This window comes from Protopterus annectens, chromosome 10.part0 (genome assembly GCF_019279795.1).
Source record: "Protopterus annectens isolate FY-2018-M chromosome 10.part0, PAN1.0, whole genome shotgun sequence".
In the NCBI taxonomy this organism is placed as follows: Eukaryota; Metazoa; Chordata; order Ceratodontiformes; family Protopteridae; genus Protopterus; species Protopterus annectens.
Genome location: NC_056744.1, coordinates 831,161,092 through 831,188,677, shown reverse-complemented (window position 1 = coordinate 831,188,677; position 27,586 = coordinate 831,161,092). Strand labels below are relative to the sequence as shown.

The following is a 27,586-nucleotide window of genomic DNA, read 5'->3' as shown; positions in this document are numbered from 1 at the left end:
AATGTTGAAGTCCTAGGCATACTCTGTGTAATAGGCAAATTCCATGTAATGATTTCCAAATGCTTCCCTTCCTTCTTTTTAGGACAGGATATCCTCTTACCACCTGCTTGGACATATGACTCTTTCCCTGAATAATACAATACAACGATACCTTAGCTAATATAATCACAAAAAGGCAACAAGGTTTTCCCACCTTGGAGGGGGGGGGCACATCCAAGATGACTGCACACTAGTCTACAGCTTAATTGCAGCTCTCTCAGTGTGAAAAATGAAACTGAGAAATAGAACCAAGATATTTTCAGCTTGAATAAGATTTGGTTACTGGCTAATAAATACACTGCCTGGACACCAGCAATTTAACTACCTTTTTAGATGAACTGATAAAATTGCAAAAACTGGAGGCTGAAGTGAAGAAAAGGCTGGCTGAGTATGAGGCTTCTCTGGAAGAGTGGTTTCAAAAAATGGTAGAGTTAAAAGACAACATGCAGAGACACCCTCAGATTTTCTGCTGTACCACAGAATCTGGATGAAAGACTGCATTATCTTTATGAAAGTACATAAAAGCAACTAGACTGGTGAACCACAGCAGGATTTGTTAATTAAATGCATATTTGGATCGCTCAAGATGCAACCAAACACCCTGTTTTTAGGTGACTAACTACCCATCCATAGACTGGGTAAATTATACGTGTACGAACACAATTCCCCAAAGGTTCTTGGACTTCAACTCCCAACTTCAATGCCCTGGACCAACTGGTTGACATCCCCACAAGGGGTTCAAACATTCTGGATCTAGTGCTCACTAACATGGGTGATCGTTGTACCACCCCATATGTGCAGCCCTCCCTACTGAGGTATGATCTTAAAACAGTCTCATTAGATGTAACAGTAACATCTGACCCCCTTCCCATTAGCAGCAACTAGACTAAAAACTTCTCCAAAGCCAAATGCAACCTAATACGTGATGGCATTAATAGCGGCATAGCCCCCTGCCCTCACTGACGGCATGGACACTTATTGGGATTTACACCAATGCCTTGTATAAACATCTGTACAAATGTATTAAATCAGCCTTACCTGACAGGATCAAAACAAGAAACTCAAGAAAAAACAAGCCTGCCTGGTGGACTTAACAGGCTACACAATAAGAGAAATAAATTGTTGTCCAAGAGCAGGAAGGAATGGTCTCTGAATAGGAAGCATCCCTTCCTCAGCTTAAGCAAGCAAGACACCTTGTAAAGAATTCTAAAGCTAACAATGAATCCAAATTAGCCTCCTTTGCTAAGGATAACCATAAGGCCTTCTTTAGCTACGTCAGAAAGCATACAGGAAAAATCCAGATCTGTGCAGAACTGGTTGTTAATAACACCACATGTACTGAACCCACAGAAATAGCCAATATGCTAGCTGACAGGTTCAGTGAAAACTTCTCCCCCCTGTCCCAGCCACATAACCCCTCAAGTATCCTTAAACCTGCTCTCCATCTAGTATCTCCAAGAAGCAGGTCTTAAACGCCCTCATCAAAGCCAAAAACACAGACTCTATTGGACCTGATAATATCCCAGGCTGCATTCTAAAAGGATTAAAATAGGAACTACTGCACCGCTGACTTCTCTTTTTAACCACAGTCTAAGCACTGGTTTTGTATATGCTGAATGGAAAACACTAACAGTCATCCAGTTACATAAAGAAGGCACCTCCACAGACCCTGGGAACTGCAGACCCATACGCTTGACCAGCCTAATCTGCTAGGCTATGGAAAAAATCATGGACCTTATCAACACAGATATGAGAGACCTTCAAACACTCGACCCAACCCAGTTTGTCTTTGTTAAAAGGAGATCCTGCCTCTTGAACTTGGTGGACTTCTTTGAGACCGTCACCAAAGCCCTGGATGAGGGCAAATCCATGCATATGGCCTACCTGGACCTCGCCAAGGCCTTTGACACTATTCCCCACTCAGACATCATTGATAAACTCACCCAGCTGGAGATCAACCAATATATTGTCAGGTGGGTTACAAATTGGCTCATTGACAGAACTCCCACAGTCAAAATAGATGACTCTACCTCCACCAGCAAGCCTGTATCCAGTTGTGTTTTCACAGGGAACGGTGCTAGTGTCCCTACCATTTGGAATCTACGTCTCATATGTACAGCCTAAAACAAAAGGCCTATGGCTGACAAAGTTTGCTAATGATTGCAAACTGGGTGCAGTCATTAAGTCCCCAAATGATGTCAACATCCTACAAGAGGGACTTACAAAGAGAAACAACTGGTGCCAAAGTCATGAGCTCAAACTCAATGCAAAAAAATGCATAATCATCCCCTTCAGCAAGGGCAACGTCCCTGCAGATTGTGCACTTAGGGTGTTGTTATTAATGTGGCAATCAGTGGTGAGAGATTTGGGCACAAAGGTTGACAGCAACCTTTCCTTTGACCACCACGTCTGCACAGTGGTAAGAAAGGCTTTCTACAGTCACCTCATAAATAAGGGTACTGCATCCAAAACAAAAGAGGTTTTAACCCCCCCTTGTACTCCTCATTCATCAGGGCAATAACAGAGAGCAATGCTACCTTTGGTATGTACCTTACCAGGCACCTGCAGCAACTGGAAAGATCTCAAAGGTTACTTACAAAGGAAATTCAGGGTCTTCAGCATATGTCATACGCTGACAAACTGAAATCACCGTCATTGTACTCTGTATCTTATAGACTACTCAGAAGTGACCTCTGCCTTGTATATAAAGCAATCTCAGATCCTGCTCCAATGGAAATGCTACACATTAATAAATCAAAAGGTATAAGATGCACTCAACCCAGTATGTGACATCAACATGACTTGCTGGACAGACAGATATGTCGCAAGAAGTTACCTCTCCTCTGGAACAAACTTCCAATTCAGGTGAAGCAGAGCCCCTCAATAACCCTACTTAAGTGTAATTTGGATGATTACATGGAAAACCGCAAATTCACCCCAGGAGTTTCACCTGTGTCCCTCTTAGACAGGGGTAGTAGTTGTTGACTTAGTTCTTCTTAATACCTTGATATTCTTGGGAACAGGGGTTGTACTTGCCTATGCTTGTAAGGGCCCTATGGCCATTTGCCTAGTAACCTCCTATGATCCTATGAAATGGGCACATCAACTGTATGCTCCAAACTGGGCCATGGGAAAGCAGCCAAGGCCTGTATTAGTAGTAAAGATGAAATCATACCAGCAAAAAAACTTGATCCTGATAAAACTGTGGCAGAAGGGAAAAGTATTATAAGTTGGAGAAAGAAGAGTGTTTGTGGAAAATGCTTATTCACTATAAACCAGGCAGAAGAGAAACTAATTTGTTCCAGCTGTATGGGACTGTTGAGAGGCTGGTGAGAGATTCAAGTTGTTGTATCTAGCTGTCATCAAATTATTTTTTTCCTTGGAGGATCAAAGACATTTCTGATGCAGACCAGGACAACAATGAAAAAAGGTTTATCCAACAAAAAGTGATGATAAACTGAAAGGGATGTTTTACATTTCTTACTAGTTTTTTCCAACAAAAAGGTAAGCCAGCAAACAGAAGGGAAATCTTCTTCTCATTCTTTTAACAAAGCTCAAAGAGAGACTTTGCCAGTGAAACTTGTACAGTGTTCCAGAGGAAAATGCTTGAGAGACAGAAAAAAGCACAGGACAGGAGTAGAAGAATTAAGAGCACCTCAGTCTTGAACCTGAGTCTGGCACTGGGAGACAGAGATTAACAAGAAGACGACCAACAACACAAATTAATGAATAAGTACGAGACTATAAAGCATCAATCACATTTCTGAAATATGGCATTGCTAGAAAAAGTGGCAGAGGAAGACTGGACTTCTGCTGATTTTGTTAAACTTCTGGGTGAACTATAAAATATGTACTCTACTTTATGCTATTAATGTTTGGAAGGATGCTAAAAGGGAAATCAAGTAAAACAGTTTTTGTTTTTCTTAGTATTTGTATAAAATATTTCAGGATGCAAACTGCATGCTACATATAGTAATGTGGTTTTGTGCAGTGTGTAGTTGGGTATTTTAAATGTAGGGGTCTTTTCCATGACTGTTGTATATGTAAAAAATATTAAAGCAAACAAGTACTTTTTTAGTTGTAAGAAATATAGGCTTTCTGGCAAAACAAGAGAAGAAAGGCTGGACAAAAGTTTTACATTAATATGCTGTCATCTTGGGCAGCTGGGGTGGGGTGTAAAAGTGCATTTATTATATGTAGAATGAAGATATTTCCTCTTATTTTTACAATGATGAATGTCTAGATTATTGTAATTGGCATAAACTAAGTGTTTTTGAAGTAAATAGACTTGAAAAAAATACAAAATCAGGAAAGCCATAAAAATGTCAAGCTTCTTGCATCTGAAGATATTACTTTTTTTTTCCCATTAGCAAATAAGTGGGAGTCAAGAAATCTGCTGCTATGGCAGTTGCACACTCGGTTCTAAGTGAAATGTACAAATATTCATTGCTGACTTCTTTTACATGGAAACAAGCTGTCTGCATGGCCAAGCATGTAATACTGAGAATTCTGAGCATTCTCTGCTGAGGAAATGCAAAACTTAAAGATACAACAGCAAACAGATCAATGAAAAATAAGAGATAGCTGCCTTAATACTGGCATTTAAAAGAACAGTATACAGTATAGTTTTATTTAAAGACAGCCAAAGCACTTTTTCTTATTGCTAAAAGTTAATGTTTTCTGAAAGCATACAAGCTGTTTTCCACACATGGGATGGGGAAAGAGATGAGAAAAGGACAGCAATTGGCATAAGGGAGAACAGAGGTTGTAGCCTGCACTTTAGCATGGGAAACTTTCACTTTTTGTTAGGTAATGCCTGTGGATGCAAGCTGTCTCCAAGGGGTGGGGGGGGTTAAACTTCATTTTTTGAAGCTGTACATAGTTTTGCATCTTTGCTCTAGGTGATTAGGCCATGGGGGTGTTTTTAAAATGTATTTAGTTTTTTCTTGAGGGTTTTCATTAAAACAAAAAAGTGTGACATAGGTTCAAATGGAGATAAAAAATGTCTATAACAGGTGGGAACAGCAGCTTTTTATACTATTGGCTACACTACTCATTATTTTTTAAACCTTTATTATCACTTAAAACATGGGTAAACATACAGTAACATAAAAGAAAACAAACTGTATTAACATGTTTCCAGTAAGATAAATTATATATACTCTTTAATAAAAATTAGTCCAACATTACATAAATTGCTCAGTTACTGCCTTCCCTTCATCTCTCTCCTCCTCCTAAACATTATTCTGCATGTACTGTTTCCCACGGTTTCTTTTTTGTCTATGTAATTTTCTACTTCCCTTTTTTGAAGATCCAACTTCTGGTTCTTTTATCTCTTGTACAATATTCAATACTTAAAATGCAGTTGGTTTATACTTTGATTTCCATTTTCTAATATTTTTTTTTTGCAACCAGCATAAATTAAGTTTAACAAGGTCTTACTATGTCTGGGCAATTCAAATCCTGTGTTCCAGCTAAAATAAATTTCCCTAGTTACACCCATCTGCTCACCAAATATTTCTGACTGAGTACTCTGTACAGATTTTTTAAAAATCCGCCACATCATTACACTCCCAAAATATGCTCCCAGTTATCTCTTTCCTCCCAATCACATCCCAATCACATCTCCAACATCTGCCATCTACTTGAGGAAAAAATCGAAGTCTGATTGAGGTATAAAACTACCTAGGGTAATACTTCCAAGAAACATTATAAACCTTCTGGTCTCTGTTGCACACTTGGGAGTCATGCATATGCCTTCCCATTGTCCCTTGCAAACTGCTTATCCAATCCTTCTTCCCAATTTTATACATTTATAGAGTTACACTAGGCTAATGACCACCAGGATCAAGTCTAGCTATGCAACCCAACCGCCTATATGGTGGAGTGCATTAGTAAAGAGATAGCTAAGGGTTATTTGGAGGGGTAATTTAGTTGGGGATTAATTTACTTACTGTTGACCTCTATCACAGACACGGGGACCAGACCAGGGGTAAAGTTATAATTTCTCAACCAATGATCAAGATTTCTTTTGAATAGGGTCAGGGATGAACTCTGCTTTATGTAGATGGGGAGCTTATGCCATAGGGCAGGGACACTTTAGGACACATATTGGTCTCTCTAGCATATTCAGTTTATGATGCAGGCAAAGTTCAGGTTCTTGGATCTAGTGTTTCTGGTGCTGTTTGTTTTGTGGATATGCAAGAGATCCACCAGAGCTAGATCTTAGGATGTCTTGTACGCTAGGCATAGATCGCCTCTCAATTACCTGGAGAAGACTGAGTACAGAGATAGGGCCTTACGTCGATATGTGTAGGACAGGGTATTCATAGCCTGGATTCTCCTGGTGAGGAAATTCTGAAGGTGTTCCAACTGTTACAAGTGCCCGATTAGCTACATGCCAAAGGGGACAGTTTATTCAATGATGGGTGTGATAAGGGCGGAGTAGAATATAACTTCCTTGGACCTGGATACCATACTCTTGCTTATGAGTTGGGCGACTTAGATTTTCTTACTATCTTGGCTATGTGCTGGTTGAAGGCCAGATTACAGTCTACATATGTTCCCCAAATCCCTAACTATCAGGTCAACTGTTAAGGGTGTTTTACCAATGGAGTAATTAGCTATGGTGGACGATTTCCCAAACGGCACTATAATGCATTTCTTCATAGGTTCATAGGTAGATACTAGGCTATCTGCCCTATGGCATTTATAAGCCTAGCCAGAGTGTATTTGGCTTCCGCCTCCCTATTAGATTAGCCTACTGTGCCTCTGCAAAGTAGGTCACAGAAGGTACCCTTTTAAGATTAGTTTACTGTGCCTCTGTCTAGCAGGGACACAGAAGAGATCCTGGGGTGAATTTGCGATTTCCCATCCACGCGTCTAGATTTCGCTTGAAGAGGGTCAGTGAGGGGCTATATCTAACAATGTCTATGTCATGTGTGTTAATCTGTGGCTTTGGCACCAGTCATTTGTGTTAGACCCTCTTGTATGATGTTGCTATCATGGGAAGAATCTATGACAGCTCCCAATTTAGTTATCTGTGAACTTTGGTTAGCCAGAGGCCTTTGACATTAGCCTTTAGTTCCTAGACGTAGATGCCAAATGGAAGCACGCCCAACGTGCAGCCCTGGGGTAATCCACTGGTGATCAGTCTCCTGGTGGAGGTGGTCTCAGAGATCCTGACTTCTTGCATCCCATCTGTGAGTCAGCTAGCAATCCAGCAGATTATGTAGGGATTTATGACTAGTTTGGAATTTGTCAGCAATACCAGAGTGGGGGTATTACATTGCATTACCTTGAACAGATCAAGGCAGGTGTAATGCACCTTTTCCCCTCATCCATAGCCTTGGTGACCCTCTCAAAGAAGTCTACCAGGATGACTAGGCAAGACTTTCCCTTAAATACAAACTGGGATGGGTCCAGTGCCTGTAGGTTGCCAATTCTTGATCATTTCCATGGTAATTCATTTCATGGCTTTGCATATCAAACTTGTTAGACTGATAGGACTGTAGTTAGCAGTCAGTTGATTATCTACCTAATGAAAAGGGATGACAGTTGCAGCCTTCCCTTCACCTGGCACGTAAGCTGCTCTGAGTCTGTAGATGAACAGTGCCTCAAATGGCCCTGCTAGGTCTTGTTTTAGACAATTTAGGAGGCAACCACGGGATATTGCCAGGGCCCAATGAAGCAGTGTTTCTGGCCTTAACAAGCACTGGACCAACTCCCTGTTGATATGTGAGAAGAAATGTCACGGGGGGGGGGGGGGTAGAGGACGATGTCAAAACTAAATTTTTCAGCCAGTACATTCCGTATCACCCTGGCCACTGAAGGCTTCTACATTTACTACCGGATCTGCACATTGATGAGTGTTAATTTAAAGTTCCTGGCATAGCTGAAGAAGACCTTGCAATTGCCTTTAGCCTGGGGAGGTTATCCTGAGCTTATAATTAGCCTTGGTGAACTTTATCAGACCTCTTAGTTTCTTGTTTGGCCAAATCAGACAGCTCGTCTCTATTAAAGTTGCTCTTTCTGATTCTGGCCATGACTTCTTAATTTTGTAATATACCCTGTTTAGATAAGGATTCCACCAGTGAGGTTTGCTTTTGGTGGTACATCTGGGCTTACTTCTGCTAGGTACAGCAGCCTGAATGCTTGTACAGGGTTTCTATAAATAATTCTCCAAAGGCAGCTGTGTTCTTGGGGTTTGGGAAGCCGCTAATTTTGGCAAACTATTGCTTAGCAGAATGTAGTTAGCTTTAGAATAGTTCATAACTGTTACGGGCTTAATTGGGTTTTCCTGGTCGATTTTTATATGGAGGAAGACAGGTTTGTGGTCTGACTCACAAATGAGAACGTAATATGGGGTGGGGGAAGAGGGGGTGCAATTCTCTCCCATGTTGGCAAATACTAGGTCCAATATGTTTGATCCTCTGGTTTGAGCGTGTACCATCTGGTCTAGGGTGTTTGTGTTGACAAAGCCAATTGTGTCTGTGAGTTAGAGGCAGTATATGCTTCCCAGGCTATAGACGGGTAGTTAAAGTCTCCAATTAACAGAGTATTTGGCTGGATTGTGAGCACCTCTAGTAAGTTTAGGTAAGAGCTGTGAGCTTCATGGTTCAAAAGGCCAACCTGTTGCTGGCCAGGGCATGGTAAGGAACTTTGGCTATACAGACTTGGACGTGGATGGACTTCAGGGCACTACCCTGTCTAAACAACCTGGAGCTGTATTTGTTACTACTGTAGATTGAGACCCCACCACTTTTTAGCCCTATGCTGTTGTTGGTCTAAATATATGGAAGGCACTGTAGCCTCCTACTGCCAGTGTACTTTATGTGGCATCTTGATGACAGCACTGATGTCTACATTTTCCAGAAAGAGGAGAGCTTGTAGGGTGTGGTGTTTCTTGTTAAATTTATGAGCACTGCAACAACTTAAGGTTGCTTTGCACTTTTTCTTTGCTATATTATTAGTTTTATTATTTTGACATTGCCTAAAAATGTTCAAAGGGGGGTGGATAAAGTTTGAACCAATATCGAAAGCCCAGGAATGAGGGGGAGGCAGGTGCAGAGCATCCTTGGAAAAGCAACATGGTCTGTTAGCCATGTCCTCCCATGCAGATATATATTGGATTCCACTGGAGTGACACCAGAAATTAAAAATCAGTCCTTTTCTGTTTATACTGTGGCATCACACTTGGTGAAGGTAGAATGATGCTCAATGTACAGCACATACCAGTGACACACATTCAGAGAGATCAAAAAGTTCTCTTTTCACATTGTCCAGTGAGGGACATCTCAGGTCATTCGCATCCACACGGACTATGATATAATCATATTGGTACCTATGGTGCAGTGACCTGAGTGTGTGCATAATATTGTGGATCCTTTCTCCAGATAGGCAACTAATTGCTATCTTTTCCTTGTCCAGTCTGGTGAGAGGGGCATCTGTGTGTCATACAAGACAATCCCTTATTACAAGAGTAATAGATAAAGTGTTTACTTGCCTTATGGGCTTTGTTTTTGGGAATTGTTGGGTATAAGTTGGTGTGTGGTGGTAAGTGTTGCTTTTATTGTGTACTTTACTGGTTGATGAGGATAGGTATTGCTGTTTGACAACTTAAAAGAAATCTTTCTGTACATCAAAGACCTGTTAAGTGCCTCAGCATAAGCAGGTGTGTATGTGTTGAGTGGTGTGTGTGAAGGATGTAGTGTGTCTGTTCTTGACAATCTTGTTTGTAAGCAAGATTTGTGCCTCCAAGGAAGATATGTATGTACATCTCTCATATACTGTGTTAGTTTCTTTAAGGATTAAAAGGTTGTCCGAGTTCAAGAGAAATTTGCTACATTGTTTCAGGATGCCAGTATTCACCAAGCTGACCACAGAAACATTAGGAAATCACAAATCCATGTTGTCAGGGCCTGTATTAGAGTTGTGTTATTATGGTTTACTGACTTGGTTTTACAGGGATCACCTGAATGGTGTCTAGGATTAAGGCTAGATGTTAGATAGTGCTATGACCTGTGTGTCTGATGCGCTAACTTACTGCCCTAAGCTAAGCTCCATGCAAAGCCTTTCTGTGTTACAGGCTACAGCTAACCACCACAGCACAGTGAACAATCTCGCAAAAAAGCATGTAATTTATAGAATACAAGAAAAAGCCAAAAACTAACTTCTGTGCTCTCTGGCCTAAAATCAAACACACTTGAAATGCTTCCCAACTCAGAGAGACTAGGAAAACACCTTCTGCCAAAAAATGGATTATCCTGGAACTTCTTAATGTAAAATGACAGTAAAAGTGCCTCACAACTGCACTTCAACACCAAACGAGTCGTAATAAGCCTTCTGGCTGATGAAACAATCTCACTTTAAGCCCTCCTATGTGTTTCCCAACTCAGACTAGCCAGGTTACTTCTACTTCTTTCTTGTTCTTTCAGCTTTCCCCGGTTAGGGGTCGCCACAGCGGATCATCTGTCCGCTCATGATTGGCAGTGGAGTTTTACAGTGTCGAGTTGCCAGCCCGGCACCCAACCTTCCACAGAAAGCACACACACGCACTCACACCTAGGGCCAATCCACCTACTGCATGTCTTTGGGATGTGGGACGAAACCGGAGCACCCAGAGGAAACCCACGCGACCACAGGGAGGACATGCAGACTCCGCACAGAAGGCACCCCAGCTGAGGATCGAACCAGAGAACCTCTTGCTGTGAGGCAACAATGCTAACCACTGCACCACTGTGGTCGCCCAGCCAGGTTACTTCTACTACAATATAATATTCTTAATGTGAAAACATTTTATTTAAAGGAAAACAATGGGATTCTATTACTAAATGCTCAGGTTCTCTGTCCTTTTTATCCTTATTTATTGTCCCTGCTATAAATAAACAACAACACAGCATGTAAAATATTTTAAATTGACTGTTTCTGTTCACTGGAACAGTACCTTACTGTACTGTGGTGGTTTCATTTTCAAAAAACATTTATCCCACCCAGAAAATGTCTCTAATTCATTGATGTCATCAAGGCCACTGAATACAGGTAGTTTTCTGGACAATTCCCTCCCCCAAAATGACATCATCATGACTGTCCTAAAAACCCACCCATGCTGTGATGTCACAGCTCCCAGGTCCTTCCCCTAACCATACAGAAAGTAAAGGCTAGAACAAGGAAACAGTACATGTGTCAAGTTTCCTGCTATGAGCTGTCAGTCACAGCAGGTAACAGCTCAAATTACCCTTAGCACTTTGACAGCTAGGGAAGTTAGTGTGAAGGGGGATGGGAGATGAGTCAAAGTAGTACAATTCAGGCATCACAAAAAACTGCAGTTTAGCCATTCTAAAAAGCAGCAGTAAAAACCACTTTGAAAGTCTGTTCTGTGGCATTTGCACTGTTTGTGTTTTAACTAATCATTGAACGGCATGAAATGTTACCTAAAACTAACTGACAGAAAGACAACAGTGTATGCACGTAAAATCAATGCAGTGACAGGAGCTTTAGGAAGAAAGAGGCCTGCGTGATATAACTTTTTACAGATGAGTACTGCACTTTAAGATGCCAGACCCCATGTGGTCAGACTCAGAAATTATGTATAAAAATATTTAAAAACCTGTAAATAGTCTCAGAGTGGAGTTAAAAATGTAGGAAACACCAAACCATGATGAAATAAACATTTTTTTTGAGTCTGCGGGTGCGATTCTCCTTTAAGCAAAAGTGAAAAGGAATTAGAAACAAATCAAACAACTAGCTACAAGTAAATTCTTGCTTTAAGCCTCCCTGTGTGTATCCCACCTCAGACAGACCAGACTACCTTTCTTCTGCCACTAGAATTGCAGTCCCAGTCTTCTTAATGCATAAAAGAAAAAAAAAGAAAAAACACTTTAGTTAGCCACAAGTGAAGATATTACAAGGCAATTCAAAGGCAGACAAGCCAGCAATGAGGAACACACACACACTTTAAGGCAATTTTAAAGTATACTAACAGTCTAAGGAAGGTCTTCTCAGTTTCTTCCATCTGAAACCAGTAATATGAGCAGAGTCAATAAGAGTGGGAGGAGCTTCTAGGATCAGATATACAGTAGGGGCAGGTAACTCAAAAGCCTGCAAGTATAAAAGGACAACATATATATAGAGTGTTTAGGGACCCAATTCAGAAGACAGCCACAAAAATGTAATAAAATGAGGCACACAGGCCCAACTAAAAAATAATAATAAAAAAAAACATGGCAGACGATAAAAAAATGCCTTAAATTAGTAGCCAACTTCAGATAAAGAGAAAGCACAACATACAAAATTAAAAGACAAATGCAATATTGTAAATGCAGTTTAAATGTACTTCCCTGGATGAAAAATATTGTCCAAATGCTTTGTTTTCAAGATTCCAATCTTCCAGCAGTGCCAAAACAAAACTCCGACTGATTCTTAGTTAAAGTGCAACACCTTATATTCCCTTCTAATTATCCCTTTAACAGCAGCTTCTGTTCTAGATTCAACTTAAAAATATAACACAGCAGGTCTTTCACTTAGGACTCCTGTATCCCTTTCTGTTTGCCTATACAGTCTCTAGTCTGCAGTCCAACTGCCTTCTTAGCGCATCACCCCATTCTATTGTCTTTCCCCCCCTCTACTAATTTGTTCCCAATACCTTGGTTCTTTTGCAAATTTTCTCCAGTAAATTCCAGCCTCTTCTAGTTTATTCTCTGTACCTCTAATTGCAGTCATCCCTATCAGCAAATCTCCCATTTCCATTCTTGTGCTAAATAAATTCTTAGAATACTTTCTGCTACTTTATTAAATATTCTTTATGGTTATGATTCTCCTTAAGGATCTGCATCCAAAACCCCATTCACTCCTTATTTCTTGAATTTGTCCCCTGCTTCATCATCATCAATTTCCAATTTGAATTATAACCTTCTGTTTGTGATTCACATATCAGCCTTAAATCTGTAGCTCTAAAATACTCCTTCAAATCAGGTAATCTAAAATTGACTTATTATATTGGAAAAATCAGCTTATCCCACTTAACTCTTTTTGCCTTCTTCCCCTCACAGATAAATTCATTCAGCTATTAATTACTGTCCACAACCTTTCCCCTGGTTGATAATGTGTCTGACCTGTATATAAAACTGCAGGAACTAAAAACATTTTCATTGCTTGTATCTTACTATCTATATCCATAAATAACAGATTTCAGTTTCTCAATTTCTGTATTAACTTTTGTTCAGTTTCTTCCCACATATACTTAGCTGCTGTAGTGGTAGCCTTTTTAATCCATATTCCTAACTACTACTTCTGATCATGTCCCCTTCCCCCAGCAGACAGCAAATGCTAGAGGTGTGATGGAGAAGAAAGGGGTAACTGGGAACATATGTTTTTGGAGTGTAATGAAATGGCAGATTTTAAAAATTCCCTAGAGTGTACCAAGTCAGAAATATTGGGTGAGCAAATGTCTGTAACTAAGAAAATGATCGTTTTGAGCTGGGACACAGGATCTAAATTGCCTAGATATAGTAAAGCCTTGCTAAGTTTAATTCTGTTGGCTACCAAAAAAACAATTAGAAAACGGAAATCAAACCTAATACCAACTGTATCTGAAGTACTGAATACTTTAAAAGAGATAAAATAACTGAAATAAAGATCTTAGAAAATAGAAGTAGCAAATTATATAGAAATAAAAAGAACTTGTGGAAACATATGCAGAATAATTTTCAGGAGGAGCAGTGAGTTTAAGGGAAGGTAGGAATTTTACAATTTATGTAATGTTGGACCGATGATGGATATAAAGAAAGAAAAACACGTGTTATATAATGTATGTATATGGGGAAAACATTAATATGGTTTGTTTTTCTTCTATTAATGTACATTTGTCTATGTCTTAACTCTTAATTTAAAAAAAGATCTTTATGATCTTTAATAAAAAATAAATTACAACTAGGTAGTTGATGTAATCTTGATAAGATGGTCACTGCCTGGCTTACAAATAGGACATGGCAAGTATCATACAGAAAATGGACAAGTGAAATTCTAGGTTACAGCCAGGTTGTCCCACAGGCCTCTGTTCTAGGTCCTTACTTGTTTAGGTTGTATCTTTCAGATATTGTTCATCTGAGGTGTTCTACAATCTGTACGTAGAGGACTTGAAAGTGAGAAATACGTTAAATGCGTTACACATGAGCAAGCCTACAGAAGAATGTAACTAAATTGACCATTTGGGCACAGGAAAATAACATGTTGATAAGTACATCAAATTCCAAGCATATGGGATTTGGGAGACAGACTGAAAGGTGAATATTTAATACAGCACACAGCGATCGAAACTGCAGCTTAATTTAAGGACTTGGAGTTTTTTTAATCATGTCAACCCATACGTTAATAATAGTTTTAAAATTATAGGTTGCATAAAAATATTTATAAAGTCTTTGAACACAGAAATGAAGCTAGCATTTGTTAGTTATAGTAAATCCAAACTTGAGAATGGAATAACAATATGGACACCTTAAGAAAACAAGCATGACTAAATCGGAAAGAGTACAGTGGAAATATACAAAGGACATTCATGGATGTGAAAATTTTAATTATTACAAAAAGACTAAAATATTTAATCTTATATACTGTCTCACAGACATTTAAGGAGACCTTATTCAGGTATACAGGTCAATTAGAGATAACCCCAAACATTCCCAGGAGCAGTTATCAAAAAGTATTACAGAATCATAAGACAAGCCATGTAGATCATACAGGAATGAAAGGTATACTAACTGGATTTCACAGAGTAGGTGATGCATGGATTATGCTACCAAATTACATTAAAGCAAGCACTAGTTCAGATGTTTTAAGAACAACCTGTGCACTTACTATGGAGCAACTGTTTTAGTATATTGGCAGGCTAGAAGGGCATTATTGCCTGTGCATGAAACATATGTATGTATGTATTTATTTTAATACTTAATCTAGGTGGGAGACATAGAAACCTTGTGAATGAGTTTCTCTCTCCTTTGATTAGTTTGGTATTTTTATATCAAAAGTTCCAACAGCTGGAGGGGGAGACAGAGAGAAAGAGTCACCACAGCATGCTGTTAAATCACACTGTGAACCACGATAGCATGCCTGGGACCAAAGTATGCCAGTTTATGGAAGGGCTGGTTTAAGGACCATACTAGCAACACATTCTAAATGAAACCTAAGATAATTTTCAGAGAAACTGACTGATGTAAAAGTCCAGATACAGGTCTCTAAGGTTAAGGGCCTGAAGTTTCAAATTCATATAAGTAGATTTAATGGCCATCAAAAAAAAAAAAAAAACATCTTCCAAGACATTAACTTCAACACAGCCAAACCAACATATTCAAATAGAAGACAGGCAAACTTGTCAGTCATAAAATTCAAATCGAAAGAAGGACAGGGGTCCTTCAAATAAAGACGATGCACAATTCCCTTAAGGTACTAACTAATCAATACTAGGACACCGTCAACTTCCAAGATGGTTGCACACTGAGAAACAGGTCGATTTAGATTTCTCCCAGAGTGAAATCTGAGAAATTGTTTAAAAAGGAGTAAAAGTTATCAACATGGGTAAAATTTACTTACTGGGTAGTAATTACATGGGATGACAGCAAAGAAAAGGAAAAGAAACTCCGGCTATGAAGAACCTTTCAGCTGCTCAGCAAAAAGAAGCTAAAATTTCAGTTTTAGTACAGCAGACAGCTTCCAGTAATTCAAAGGAGAATTACATGCACTATAGAGTCAAATGAAAAAAGCCTAGAAATAACACTCAATGCTTTAAGTGGTCTATTCAGGTAAGCTGATAAATGGTAACTATGTACTTAGCATAATGCTGGATCCTTTCATCCATGTCTGTCCAATAACGCACACGAGTCCTTGAGCCGTTTTGATGGATCCCAGCCTGCAAAACTAGTACTCCAGCCCTGAACTCCTTTAAAATCTTTCCCTACCCATAACATAAATACAAATGAAGCTGCCACAAATCAAGTTTGCTGCCTGATAAAAGTGTGTGTGGCCATATAACCCCTAGAGAAAGTTAAAGATTCCTCGGGTCCTTCATAGTCAATAAGTTAACAACTGGAAGGTGGGGGTGGAGGAAGGGTTGTATCAGATGAATGTGGATAAAAGGATCCAGCTTTATAGTCAAGTACATAACTACTGTATCCTATTTATCCCATCCATTTTATTAAACTGATGGATATTACATAACTCCTGTATCCTATTTATCCCATCCATTTGATTCAACTTATGGAAAGAATATCCAGCTACTGAATACCTGGTTGAAAACATAACAGCAGATCTCTGAGGACAGTGTCTCCAAAGGAAGCCCCAGATCTTGAAATTATGTCTAGTTTATAGCGTTTTACAAAGGTATGCAGTGTAGACCAAGTTGCAGCTAAACATATTTCATCAACTTAGGAATTTCTAAAGAAGGCAAAGTAGCCACTGACCTCGAAGAATAAACCTTAAGTCTGTAGGGTAAGGAATGGCTGTTGGCAGAATAAGCAAATTAAAGTCAGAGTGCCTTCTGAATAAACTCACCTTGAAGGCTTTAGAACCAAGTTTGTTTGTAGCAAAGGACACCGAGTTGAGAATCTTTTCTTAATGTTTTAGTTCTGAGGAGGTAAAACCTTACTTATCAATGAATGTCTAATGTATGAAGTATGTATTTTCTCTTGTTTGAATGACTGGAGAAAAACTGGCAGGTGAATGGGTTCATTCAACTTAGTTTAAAAATATCACCTTGGAGAGTGACTCTCTCCTTCTGAAACACTACATAATGTATGGGAGAGAACAGGGCACACAAACCACTTATTTAGACACCTCAGTAACAAGGTAACACTGGAGTCTCGCCAGATGCTATAAAGTTCAGCACAGGAAAGCAAACATAGGTGAAGCATAGGTGCACTTACCAACAAAGTCCAAAGCCAGGGACTCCCTGTTCAGGGGATGGATCAAAGCACTTTCTTCCAAGATGTCTGTCTTAGTGGCCTCAGAAACAGCGGCAACATCAACCGCAGGACCTTTGCTCCAATAGACTCTATCTTTAGAGGGGGCTAAAACTTTACCTGGTTTATGAGGGATTGGCTCCACAGCTCTCTCCAGGACACTAGACTGACAAGGGCATCCAGAGGGTGTACTAACCATGACATGGATGGGCCAGCACCAAAGGCCTCAAGAACTATCAAAACCTCAGGCCAGGGTGCTATTGTTTCATCCCCCACACTGCCCAACTAATCTGAGAAAGTTGCCAAAAGAGGCATCCTTGCAGGAGGACTTGGGGGACCTCTCCCCTTTATCATATTCTGAATCCTTGCTGTGGGACTCCTCTGGGGAGTTCAGGTGTTTCCTCTTATATATGCTCTTTTTTGTGTCGTTTCCAAACTGGGCATGCTGCGGGGGCACAAAAAGGGGAGTCCTTAGGTGGGGGCTGCTCAAAGCCAGCTGGTGCAGGCTGTCCCAAGAACTGCTTAAAAGAATCTGAGACACCAGACAAACATGGAGATCAGGCTGGATCTGGAATCATACAGACTAGACATGGCAGTCTCTCTGCAACATCAAATGTCAACAGGCAGAAAGAAAACATAGCCCCTCCAATCCTCCAACCTTAAGGAAGCTGGAGTACCAGCAACCAACTGGGCCAGGTTTGATGAATAGATCAGAGACAAATTATCAAATGCCGATGCATCCAAGGAGAGAGAAAGATCCAAAACGCTCTGTGCCAGGACAACTCTGCCACAGACAGAGATGAAGCCATTAAGGCAGCAGCAGGTGCCAAAGACAGCCATGCTGTCAGCACTAATTCAGGGGGTAAAAACAAGATCAGGGCTGATTCAGAAGACAATGGAGCCAAAGGAAGGTCTAATAGAAGAAGGGAAGTTGGAGCCAAATGAACCAAATCTTGCATGGTCGGAATCAACTGAAAAAAGCCCTCCACTTTCACAGCTGAGAAGAGGATTATTGCCAAAATCCATCTGTGTCTTAAAGGTAGGATTGCAAAAGCTGGTCCAAACAAATGTCTTTGATACTCCTCAAAGACCTTGCACACATAAATGAAGGCTTCTTTTGTCCGAACATGGTGAAGGCAAACTCTTGGGTTCTAAAAGGCTATTTAGGTTTATAGGTTCATAGGTTCATACTAGGCTATCTGCCCGAGGGCATTTACAAGCCTAGCCCATAGTTTTGTGGCTTACGCCACCCCTTTAGTATGGGGAACTATACCCATTATTTTGCTGTGCCTCTGTCGAGCAGTGACACTGAGGTGATCCCTGGGGTATATCTGCGATCTCCCATCCATTGGTCAAGATTTTTCTTGAACAAGGCCAGCGAGGTGCTCTGCCTCACATATACCGGGATTTTGTTCCACAGCATAGGGAGTCTTTGGGTGATGAATCTATCCCTCCAACACGTCCTATTAATAGCCGTGTCCAGGTTTAAGTCTCCCGCCCTTGTGGCTCTGATGGATCTAGATTTTTTGAGGTGAAGCATATTCATCAAATCTGGGTTTGACATGGCCTTGTATGTTAGGCAAAGGTCACCTCTGAGCAGGCGTGCGACTGAGTAGAGCTGGAGTTCTTTCAGTCGGGCAGCATAGGACAGATGTTTGAGACCCTTTATCCTTTTGGTGAGGAACTTTTGTGGCCTCTCCAGCTGCTGCAAGTGTCGGGTCAGATACATTCCGAATGGGGCATTATACTCAATCATTGGTCTGATGAGTGATGAGTACAGGGAGACTATGACCTCCCTTGATCTAGACGAGAAACCCTTCATGATAAGGTGGGCAATGTAGAAGGTCTTCCTAACTAATTTGGCTACATGGGTGTCGAATGACAGACTACTATCAACCTGTGTCCCTAGGTCCCTGATAACTTCTTCTGTGCTCAGTGGATTGCCACCTATTTGGTAGCTAGGGGTAACCTTGTTTTTCCCGAAGGGTATGACTATGCATTTTTTGGCATTTAACTTTAGGCCATGGCTCTGGCACCAGTTATCCGTTTCTGTGAGACCCTTCTGTAGGATATCTGTGTCAGATGTGTTTTCTACTATGGCCAGTTTACAGTCATCTGCAAACTTTGTCAGCCATAACCCTCCTGTGTTTGCTTGTACTTGGAAAAGTAGATGCCAAACAAGAGTGGGCCCAGGACTGAGCCCTGTGGTACACCACTTGTGACAGGCTTTGAGTCTGACATGGCGCCAGCAACTCTGACCCTGTGGGTTCTGTCACTCAGCCAGTTTGCAACCCATCTTGTGATGTATGGGTTAACATTTAAGCTGATGAGTTTTTCAATGATACCCGAGTGGGGTATTGTGTCGAAGGCCTTCGCCAGATCTAGGTAGGCTGTATGGACTGCCTTTCCCTCATCAATGGCTTTGGTGACTGTTTCGAAAAAGTCAACCAAGTTTAGAAGGCATGATCTGCCTTTGACAAAGCCAAACTGGGATGGATCCAAAGTCTGCAAATTCCCTGTGTCTTTATTTATGAGGTCCATTATGATCCTCTCCATGGCTTTGCAGATAAGGCTTGTCAAGCTAATGGGCCGGTAATTTCCAGGGTCGGTGGAGGCACCGCCTTTGTGAAGTGGGACCACAGTTGCAGTGCGCCACTCCCTGGGCACGTATCCAGAGGTAAGACTATGATTAAACAGCTGTCCTAGCTGTGGGTTCAATTTGTCGTTTAGTTCGTGGAGCACACAGCCGGGGACACCATCAGGTCCCATGGATGCTGTGTTTTTTGCTTTGGCGAGAGCAGTTTTCACTTGGGTGTTGGAGATGTTTGGGGGACTGCAATCGCTTGGTATAGATATCTCTCCTTTTGGGGGGGAGGGGGGGGGAGAAGTTTGCACTGAACCTGTCAGCCAGTATGTTGGCAATGTCTGTAGGATCAGTAATCTTCACATTATTTTGAACTAGTTCTGAACATATCTGGGAGTTTCCTCCCAGGTTTCTGACATAGCTAAAGAAGGCCTTATGATTGTCTTTTGAGTCTTTAGCTATTTTTCTCTCAAAATTTGCTTTGGATGATTTTATGAGAGCTCTTAGTTTTTTACTTATAGTGATCAAGGGTGTCTTACCTTTTAAGGATTTTGCTCTATCTTGTAGTAGCTTCCTCCTTTTGTTGTAGAGTTTGTTTATGGCTGGGGTCCACCAGGCTGGACGCTTGCCTTTGGTACAAAGAGTCTTTGTTTTGCTTGGGATTGCCTTATCCATGCAGTCCTGCAGGTGCTGGTAGAAGGCATTTGTAAGTGATTCAGCGGCTTGAATACTGTTTTCCACGCTCGGGGCCTTAAACGCGACCACACTAGTCTTTAGAAATGTGAAGTGGGCTTTCGAGAAATTCTTTACTGTGGTCTTTTTTATTTCAGGTAGGGGTGGGATGAGGACCTCCAGCGAGATTAGTTTGTGATCTGATCTCACCAGTGAGGGGTATAATTCCGGCGTTGAACATAGTGCTCCCATGTTCGTGATGATGAGATCAAGTATGTTTTCTCCTCTTGTGGGGATGGTGACTAGCTGTTCCATGGCATTTGAGTTTATGAATTCCAGGAACTTTTGGGCTTAGGTCTTAGCGCTTGAGTAGTGTACCCAGTCTATATTAGGGTAATTGAAGTCACCTAGTATGATGGTGTTTGGTGATACATTTATCCCTCTAGCGTTTTCAGGAAAGCCATGTGAGGTTCCAGAGTTTGTGAGGGTGGCCTGTAACATGCTACAATTTGCAGAGCAGTCTTGCCTATGGTTAATTGCACCTGGATGGTCTCCGATGCATCGTCGTTGCCACCAGTCTTGAGGTGTGGGTGTCCTTGATGAATATGGATACCCCCCCTCCTTTCTCGGTATTGTCCAGATTTTGGGCCCGGAACGCATGATATGAGGTATAACCTGATAGTGCTGGGATGCTCTCAGGAGCCTTGAACCAGGTTTCTGTCACCGCACAGACATCGATGTTCTCCATACTGAGAAGGGCCTCAGTGCGTGCATTTTGAGATTAAGACTTCTGGCATTGAGCAGCATTACCCTTAGTTTTTCCTTTTTGTGTTCTAGGGTGGTAGGTTTAGAATTTGAGCCTTGCCTAAAAAGGCACTATGGGGTGGCAAGAGCCTTTGCCAATATCCGGAATCCCAGGGTGACAGGTGCAAGCCGTCCCTGAAGCAGCGTGGCTTGTCCAGCATGTCATCCCAGGCAGACAGACATTGGATCCCCTTTGAATGACACCAGATTTTAAGCCAATTGTTAAAGCTGATCATCTTATCTCTGTATTGTGGCATCATTCTTGGTGAAGGTAGGATACTGCTCAAGGTCAGGGTCATACCTGCCTGGGCTACATAATCAGAGAGCTCTTCAATGTCTCTTTCATGTAGTCCAAGGAGTACTTCTCAGGTCGTTTACACCAGCGTGGACAATGACTGAGTCGTATTTGTACCTGCTGTTGAGTGACCTGAGTGCTTGCGTTATGTGGCGGATTCTAGCGCCCGACAGGCAGCTTACTGTGACCTTCTCCTTACTCAGTCTGGTAAGCGGGACGTCAGTGTGTCTGACTATGGAGTCACCAATGACTAGTGTGTCTGGCATTGTGTTTGGCCTTAGGGGCTGTGACTGTTTGACACTCTGACTGTGAGGTCTATGTGTTTCAGGTGTTTGTTTCTGAGGTGGTGGTTGTTTGGGTGTCTGCTTTGGTGGCCTCTGCTGTTTTGGTAGATTTTTGATCAGAGCCTCCGAGTATGTCTTTGTGTGTTTGTGTGTATGATTTGAGGTTGTGATGGTACTATGTGAGACTGGGTCTATGGTGTGTGTGGTAACCTTTTCCTCCTGACTGGTCTTGCCAGTCCTATGTTGAGAGAGCTCAGCCTCCAGTTTGGCCGTATAGTTGCACTGACCTCGAAGAATAAACCTTAAGTCTGTAGGGTAAGGAATGGCTGTTGGCAGAATAAGCAAATTAAAGTCAGAGTGCCTTCTGAATAAACTCACCTTGAAGGCTTTAGAACCAAGTTTGTTTGTAGCAAAGGACACCGAGTTGAGAATCTTTTCTTAATGTTTTAGTTCTGAGGAGGTAAAACCTTACTTATCAATGAATGTCTAATGTATGAAGTATGTATTTTCTCTTGTTTGAATGACTGGAGAAAAACTGGCAGGTGAATGGGTTCATTCAACTTAGTTTCAAAATATCACCTTGGAGAGTGACTCTCTCCTTCTGAAACACTACATAAGGTATGGGAGAGAACAGGGCACACAAACCACTTATTTAGACACCTCAGTAACAAGGTAACACTGGAGTCTCGCCAGATGCTATAAAGTTCAGCACAGGAAAGCAAACATAGGTGAAGCATAGGTGCACTTACCAACAAAGTCCAAAGCCAGGGACTCCCTGTTCAGGGGATGGATCAAAGCACTTTCTTCCAAGATGTCTGTCTTAGTGGCCTCAGAAACAGCGGCAACATCAACCGCAGGACCTTTGCTCCAATAGACTCTATCTTTAGAGGGGGCTAAAACTTTACCTGGTTTATGAGGGATTGGCTCCACAGCTCTCTCCAGGACACTAGACTGACAAGGGCATCCAGAGGGTGTACTAACCATGACATGGATGGGCCAGCACCAAAGGCCTCAAGAACTATCAAAACCTCAGGACAGGGTGCTATTGTTTCATCCCCCACTGCCCAACTAATCTGAGAAAGTTGCCAAGAGGCATCCTTACAGGAGGACTTGGGGACCTCTCCCCTTTATCATATTCTGAATCCTTGCTGTGGGACTCCTCTGGGGAGTTCAGGTGTTTCCTCTTATATATGCTCTTTTTTGTGTCGTTTCCAAACTGGGCATGCTGCGGGGGCACAAAAAGGGGAGTCCTTAGGTGGGGGCTGCTCAAAGCCAGCTGGTGCAGGCTGTCCCAAGAACTGCTTAAAAGAATCTGAGACACCAGACAAACATGGAGATCAGGCTGGATCTGGAACCATACAGACAAGACATGGCAGTCTCTCTGCAACATCAAATGTCAAAAGGCAGAAAGAAAACATAGCCCCTCCAATCCTCCAACCTTAAGGAAGCTGGAGTACCAGCAACCAACTGGGCCAGGTTTGATGAATAGAGCAGAGACAAATTATCAAATGCCGATGCATCCAAGGAGAGAGAAAGATCCAAAACGCTCTGTGCCAGGACAACTCTGCCACAGACAGAGATGAAGCCATTAAGGCAGCAGCAGGTGCCAAAGACAGCCATGCTGTCAGCACTAATTCAGGGGGTAAAAACAAGATCAGGGCTGATTCAGAAGACAATGGAGCCAAAGGAAGGTCTAATAGAAGAAGGGAAGTTGGAGCCAAATGAACCAAATCTTGCATGGTCGGAATCAACTGAAAAAAGCCCTCCACTTTCACAGCTGAGAAGAGGATTATTGCCAAAATCCATCTGTGTCTTAAAGGTAGGATTGCAAAAGCTGGTCCAAACAAATGTCTTTGATACTCCTCAAAGACCTTGCACACATAAATGAAGGCTTCTTTTGTCCGAACATGGTGAAGGCAAACTCTTGGGTTCTAAAAGGCTATTTACAAACGTAAAGAGAAGAAAGCTTCAGAGAGGACACTGCAGGAGTAAGGGCAAATGGTCCTGTCTGAGATTGGAGCTGCCAAGTACTATGGGCTTGGAATATCCAGGCTGATGGAAACAGTTGGATCTGGGGGGGGGGGGGGTCATGTCAGATCCTTAGATGAGGGAGACCATCACTGAGGCAGTGCCATTTCTGATGAACCACAACCCACCAGAAGTCTTGGGGTCTTTAGAGCCAGGGGAAAAAAAGGAGGTGAATGTATTTTCCATTTCCTGGTTTCTCTCTCCCCAAATTTTAACTTCTCTCTCTCTCTCTCCCTTCCCATCTTTGTCATTAACCTTATCTTCAGGATTCTTAGAACAAGTCTGGCCAGCATCCTTCCTTCTCATCCAGCTTCTTAATAGTGGAAGGTGACACAGAAGACAATGAAGGAGCAGGAGAAACACAGAATCCCTTCAAGACCAACTTTGACCTTCAAACTGCAAGGACGTTTGAACCAAAGGTTGCACAGGCCTGACTATCCTCATTCAGATGGGTGATATCCAGACAGACCACACACCTATCGAGAGAGTCCTGTCTCTTCCCCTAACGCTTGGAATGGAAGGGTGCAGTATCCTGCTCTCATTTTACATTAACAGACAGCTTTCATAGAATCAAGGAGATTAGAAAGGCAGAGGAATTTTTTATCCCCCTGAAGCTCTGCTTAGCCGACTATTTCCTAGTTTCTGGGTCTATACTACTCCAGATACCCCCAGTTGCTCCTTGGTTGTCCCCTTGTAAAACTAGCAACAGGAGGGCTTCCTAACTTCTCGTGGAATCAAAACTCTCAACTGTACCTATTTTGGAAGTGTGTACCTGTTTTACCCATCACAGTTTACCCTCAAAACCTAATCAGTTCTTGAATCCATGGTAGAAACACACACACAGCAAAAGTGTCAGAAATATAAATACGCTGCTAACAGACAGACAGACAGCTATGAAAAGTCTTAAATATCACTTGAAATCTGTAAAAAAGTAATAATCATGGCAAAAACCCTGCACACTAAACAACAATCCCACGAACACACAATGCCAATGGGTGATAAGGTGTGAAAACATCACAGTAAATACAGTTCTCAACAGAAAAGAGAAGGCTTACCTCTTATAAACATTTTTTCTCACTCACCCCTCCCTTCCTCTTCTCCGTATCCACTGTTTGAATGTTCCTCTCAGACTTGCTTTATGAGTAATAAACTCCTGCACTTATAACATGTCAGCATATTTAAATACTACGTGATATTGTATTTATCTCATTTTAGTGCATTAATATCTGTAACACCCATGTCTCTCCTTGACCAGTGACCTCCTTCAGGCAATGACCTCATGCCTTTACCCTAAAAGCAACAGATTCATCAACTGGGAGTCACCAAATCCCTAGGCACCCTCCCCCTTCCAACATAAGCACACAGACAAAACTTTTCCAGTCCCTAAGCATAATGGGGTTTGTTGTACTCAGAAGGTGCCAGAATTTTCACATAATGCCAAATTTAGATGTCATCTTACTAAGTCAGCGATACCTCAAGTGAATTTAAAAGATTAACTGTCATTTAATGAAAAAAGGTGAGTGATTTATTGAAAACATAACCAAAGCAAAACAATTACATCATTCTAGAGTTCTTTTTACTGCATATCTTCTCACTATTCCACAATGTGTATTCCACAACATGAAACCAGATCTTGCGATCCAAATGCTCTGCAATATACACAAGTCAACAAAATTTTCCATTTATATGCTGCTGTACTGATTCAATACAGCTTAAAGCTGATGCCTCACAGTATATGTCTTCTCTAGTCAGGTTATCAAAAGGGGTATCTTCTGCATAAATCTATAGGTCCTCTCCATGATTACATTTTTTTTTTATCCTGGCTGCTCAGGTTTCCTCCCAATATTGTACTATTAGGTGAACTTGATCCTCTAAAATGCCAATAAGTGTGCAGGTGTACACTAAGACGAGCCAATATCCCATCCAGAATTGGTTCTTCTGTTGCACAACCACTGCTAGCTAGGATATTCTTGCAACCCTGAAGAGAATTACAGGGGATACTGGAAAATGAATGAAACAATGACTGAACTTGAGTACCAAATAACAGCTACAGCATCCATTTTTAAGTGGCAATTGTACAAGTTACTTTAAACAGATCCCAACGCAATTTGCATCCAGTTGCACTTAAGAAAAACATCTTCTAAGTCACCATCTCTACACAATATGTAGTGTTATGCATGAACACATAATAATGCAGTTTAACAGTATACTTTGCATTTATGATGCGATTCAACACTGTAAATAAAAAGAAATTCTGTAAAATCAGAACATTACAGAAACTCCCTGTTATCTTGTCTGACTGCTATTAAGACAGTACTTCAATGAAAGTGTGTATAAGCAAACCTTGTAACCATATGTCACATTAGTTCAGTCTTATATACTAATGTGCATCATTTCTGCCTATTACTGCCAAATGCAATATTTCTCTCTTCTACTTGGGAATAAAAACAATCACTTTTAAAGAACAACAATTTTTTTTTTTTATTTTATTTATTTAACATTTGTTGACCGGGAATGTCCGACTAGGTTCCATAGAGCCTGTTTTCAGCGGAGGCCCGGGGAGAAATGCTCCAGATGCATGTCTTTGGAATCCAACAACAATTAAGTTTCATTATCTTTTGTGGCAAACACAGATCTGAGGAAATGTTCATTAGTTTCATCAACATATATATATATATATATATATATATATATATATATATATATACACACACACACACACACACACTATCGTTTGTGCAATCGACAGTCTATCGGCAGCACTGGTGCCGAAAATCAGAATGTTGTGCACAAAATTTAAATGGATGGGATAGTCGAAAACACTTTTGCGAATGCAGTAGTGCATTCACTTAAGTGTATTCGACTATCTGCACGGAGATCGTGGTACAGTGGGGATTGGATTCATTCATATCCCCACTGTAGTGTGATGTGATATATATATATATATATATATATATATATAGACAGATATATACAGATATGTCGTACAGGAGTCTGATTTATATCAGCTCCTATACAGCTATCACATGATGGTTTTGGTAACAATGTCGACTCAAATGTGTCAATGATTTGGGTCGACATTGTGTCCGTTCAAAATGTTTGTGTTCGGTTTTACTTTTCATTGTTTAGAATGGCAAATGTTTTGCCGTTTGAACAAACGATAGTAACCCCCCACACACACACACACACACACACGCACACACACACATTTTTTAAAGAAATGCCATTCTTTTTCCATTTCATTGTAACCCTTATCTCAGTCATGAACAGTATTTTTAGTAAACCCTTTACCTCATTCTAGGTAGCAAATCTCAAAATCTGGCATATTTATGTTAAATGACTTTTAACATCTACCTAGTACTGCAATATTTTCTACTTCAAAAGCCAGCCACCCAGAATTATTTCTATCCCAACTCAGCTTTTCCAAAATTTCCTACATTTATGGTGATGCAATGTCTTCTTGTCAATAGCTGGACATTTATAAAATCCACAGCAACTTGTCATTTATTAAATCCGAAAACCTCCATGTCAAGCACTGCAGACTCTACTTAATACAGTAAGGCTCTGCCCTTCCCCAGCCCATTAACATACCTGATACTGCTGTAATGAAATGGTCTGAGGAGACAATAAGGTCTCATAGGCCTCCTGAATGGACAGTGGTAGGCCATGGTAAAGCAAACTGATGTAACTCTGAAAAACAAACATAAAACCAAGTCAGAGTAAAGACTACTTCTCTGTTAGTATTATTCATGAAGCTCTGTGTGAGTCTTACCAGTACAAAAGAATTACATACATAAGCACACATGCAAATGCTCAAAAAAATCCAAAGGGAAAAAAAAACTACTACCTACATTATTCAGTGACTAAGTTCAGCTGTTCAGTCTCAATCTTGTATTTGTCTCATACATCTTACTCATTTTTACCATTTGTA

General features: G+C 41.0%; 1 protein-coding gene across 1 annotated transcript in view; it reads right to left on the bottom strand.

The window, feature by feature from the left end:
• The window catches only part of TSEN54 (tRNA splicing endonuclease subunit 54), a 667,232-nt gene that overhangs the window by 421,768 nt on the left and 217,878 nt on the right, over positions 1-27,586 (bottom strand). Inside the window, exon 5 of the mRNA XM_044086814.1 lies at positions 27,247-27,345. Within this exon, the coding sequence (XP_043942749.1) occupies positions 27,247-27,345 (99 nt within the window). The remainder of the gene's footprint in view (positions 1-27,246; positions 27,346-27,586) is intronic.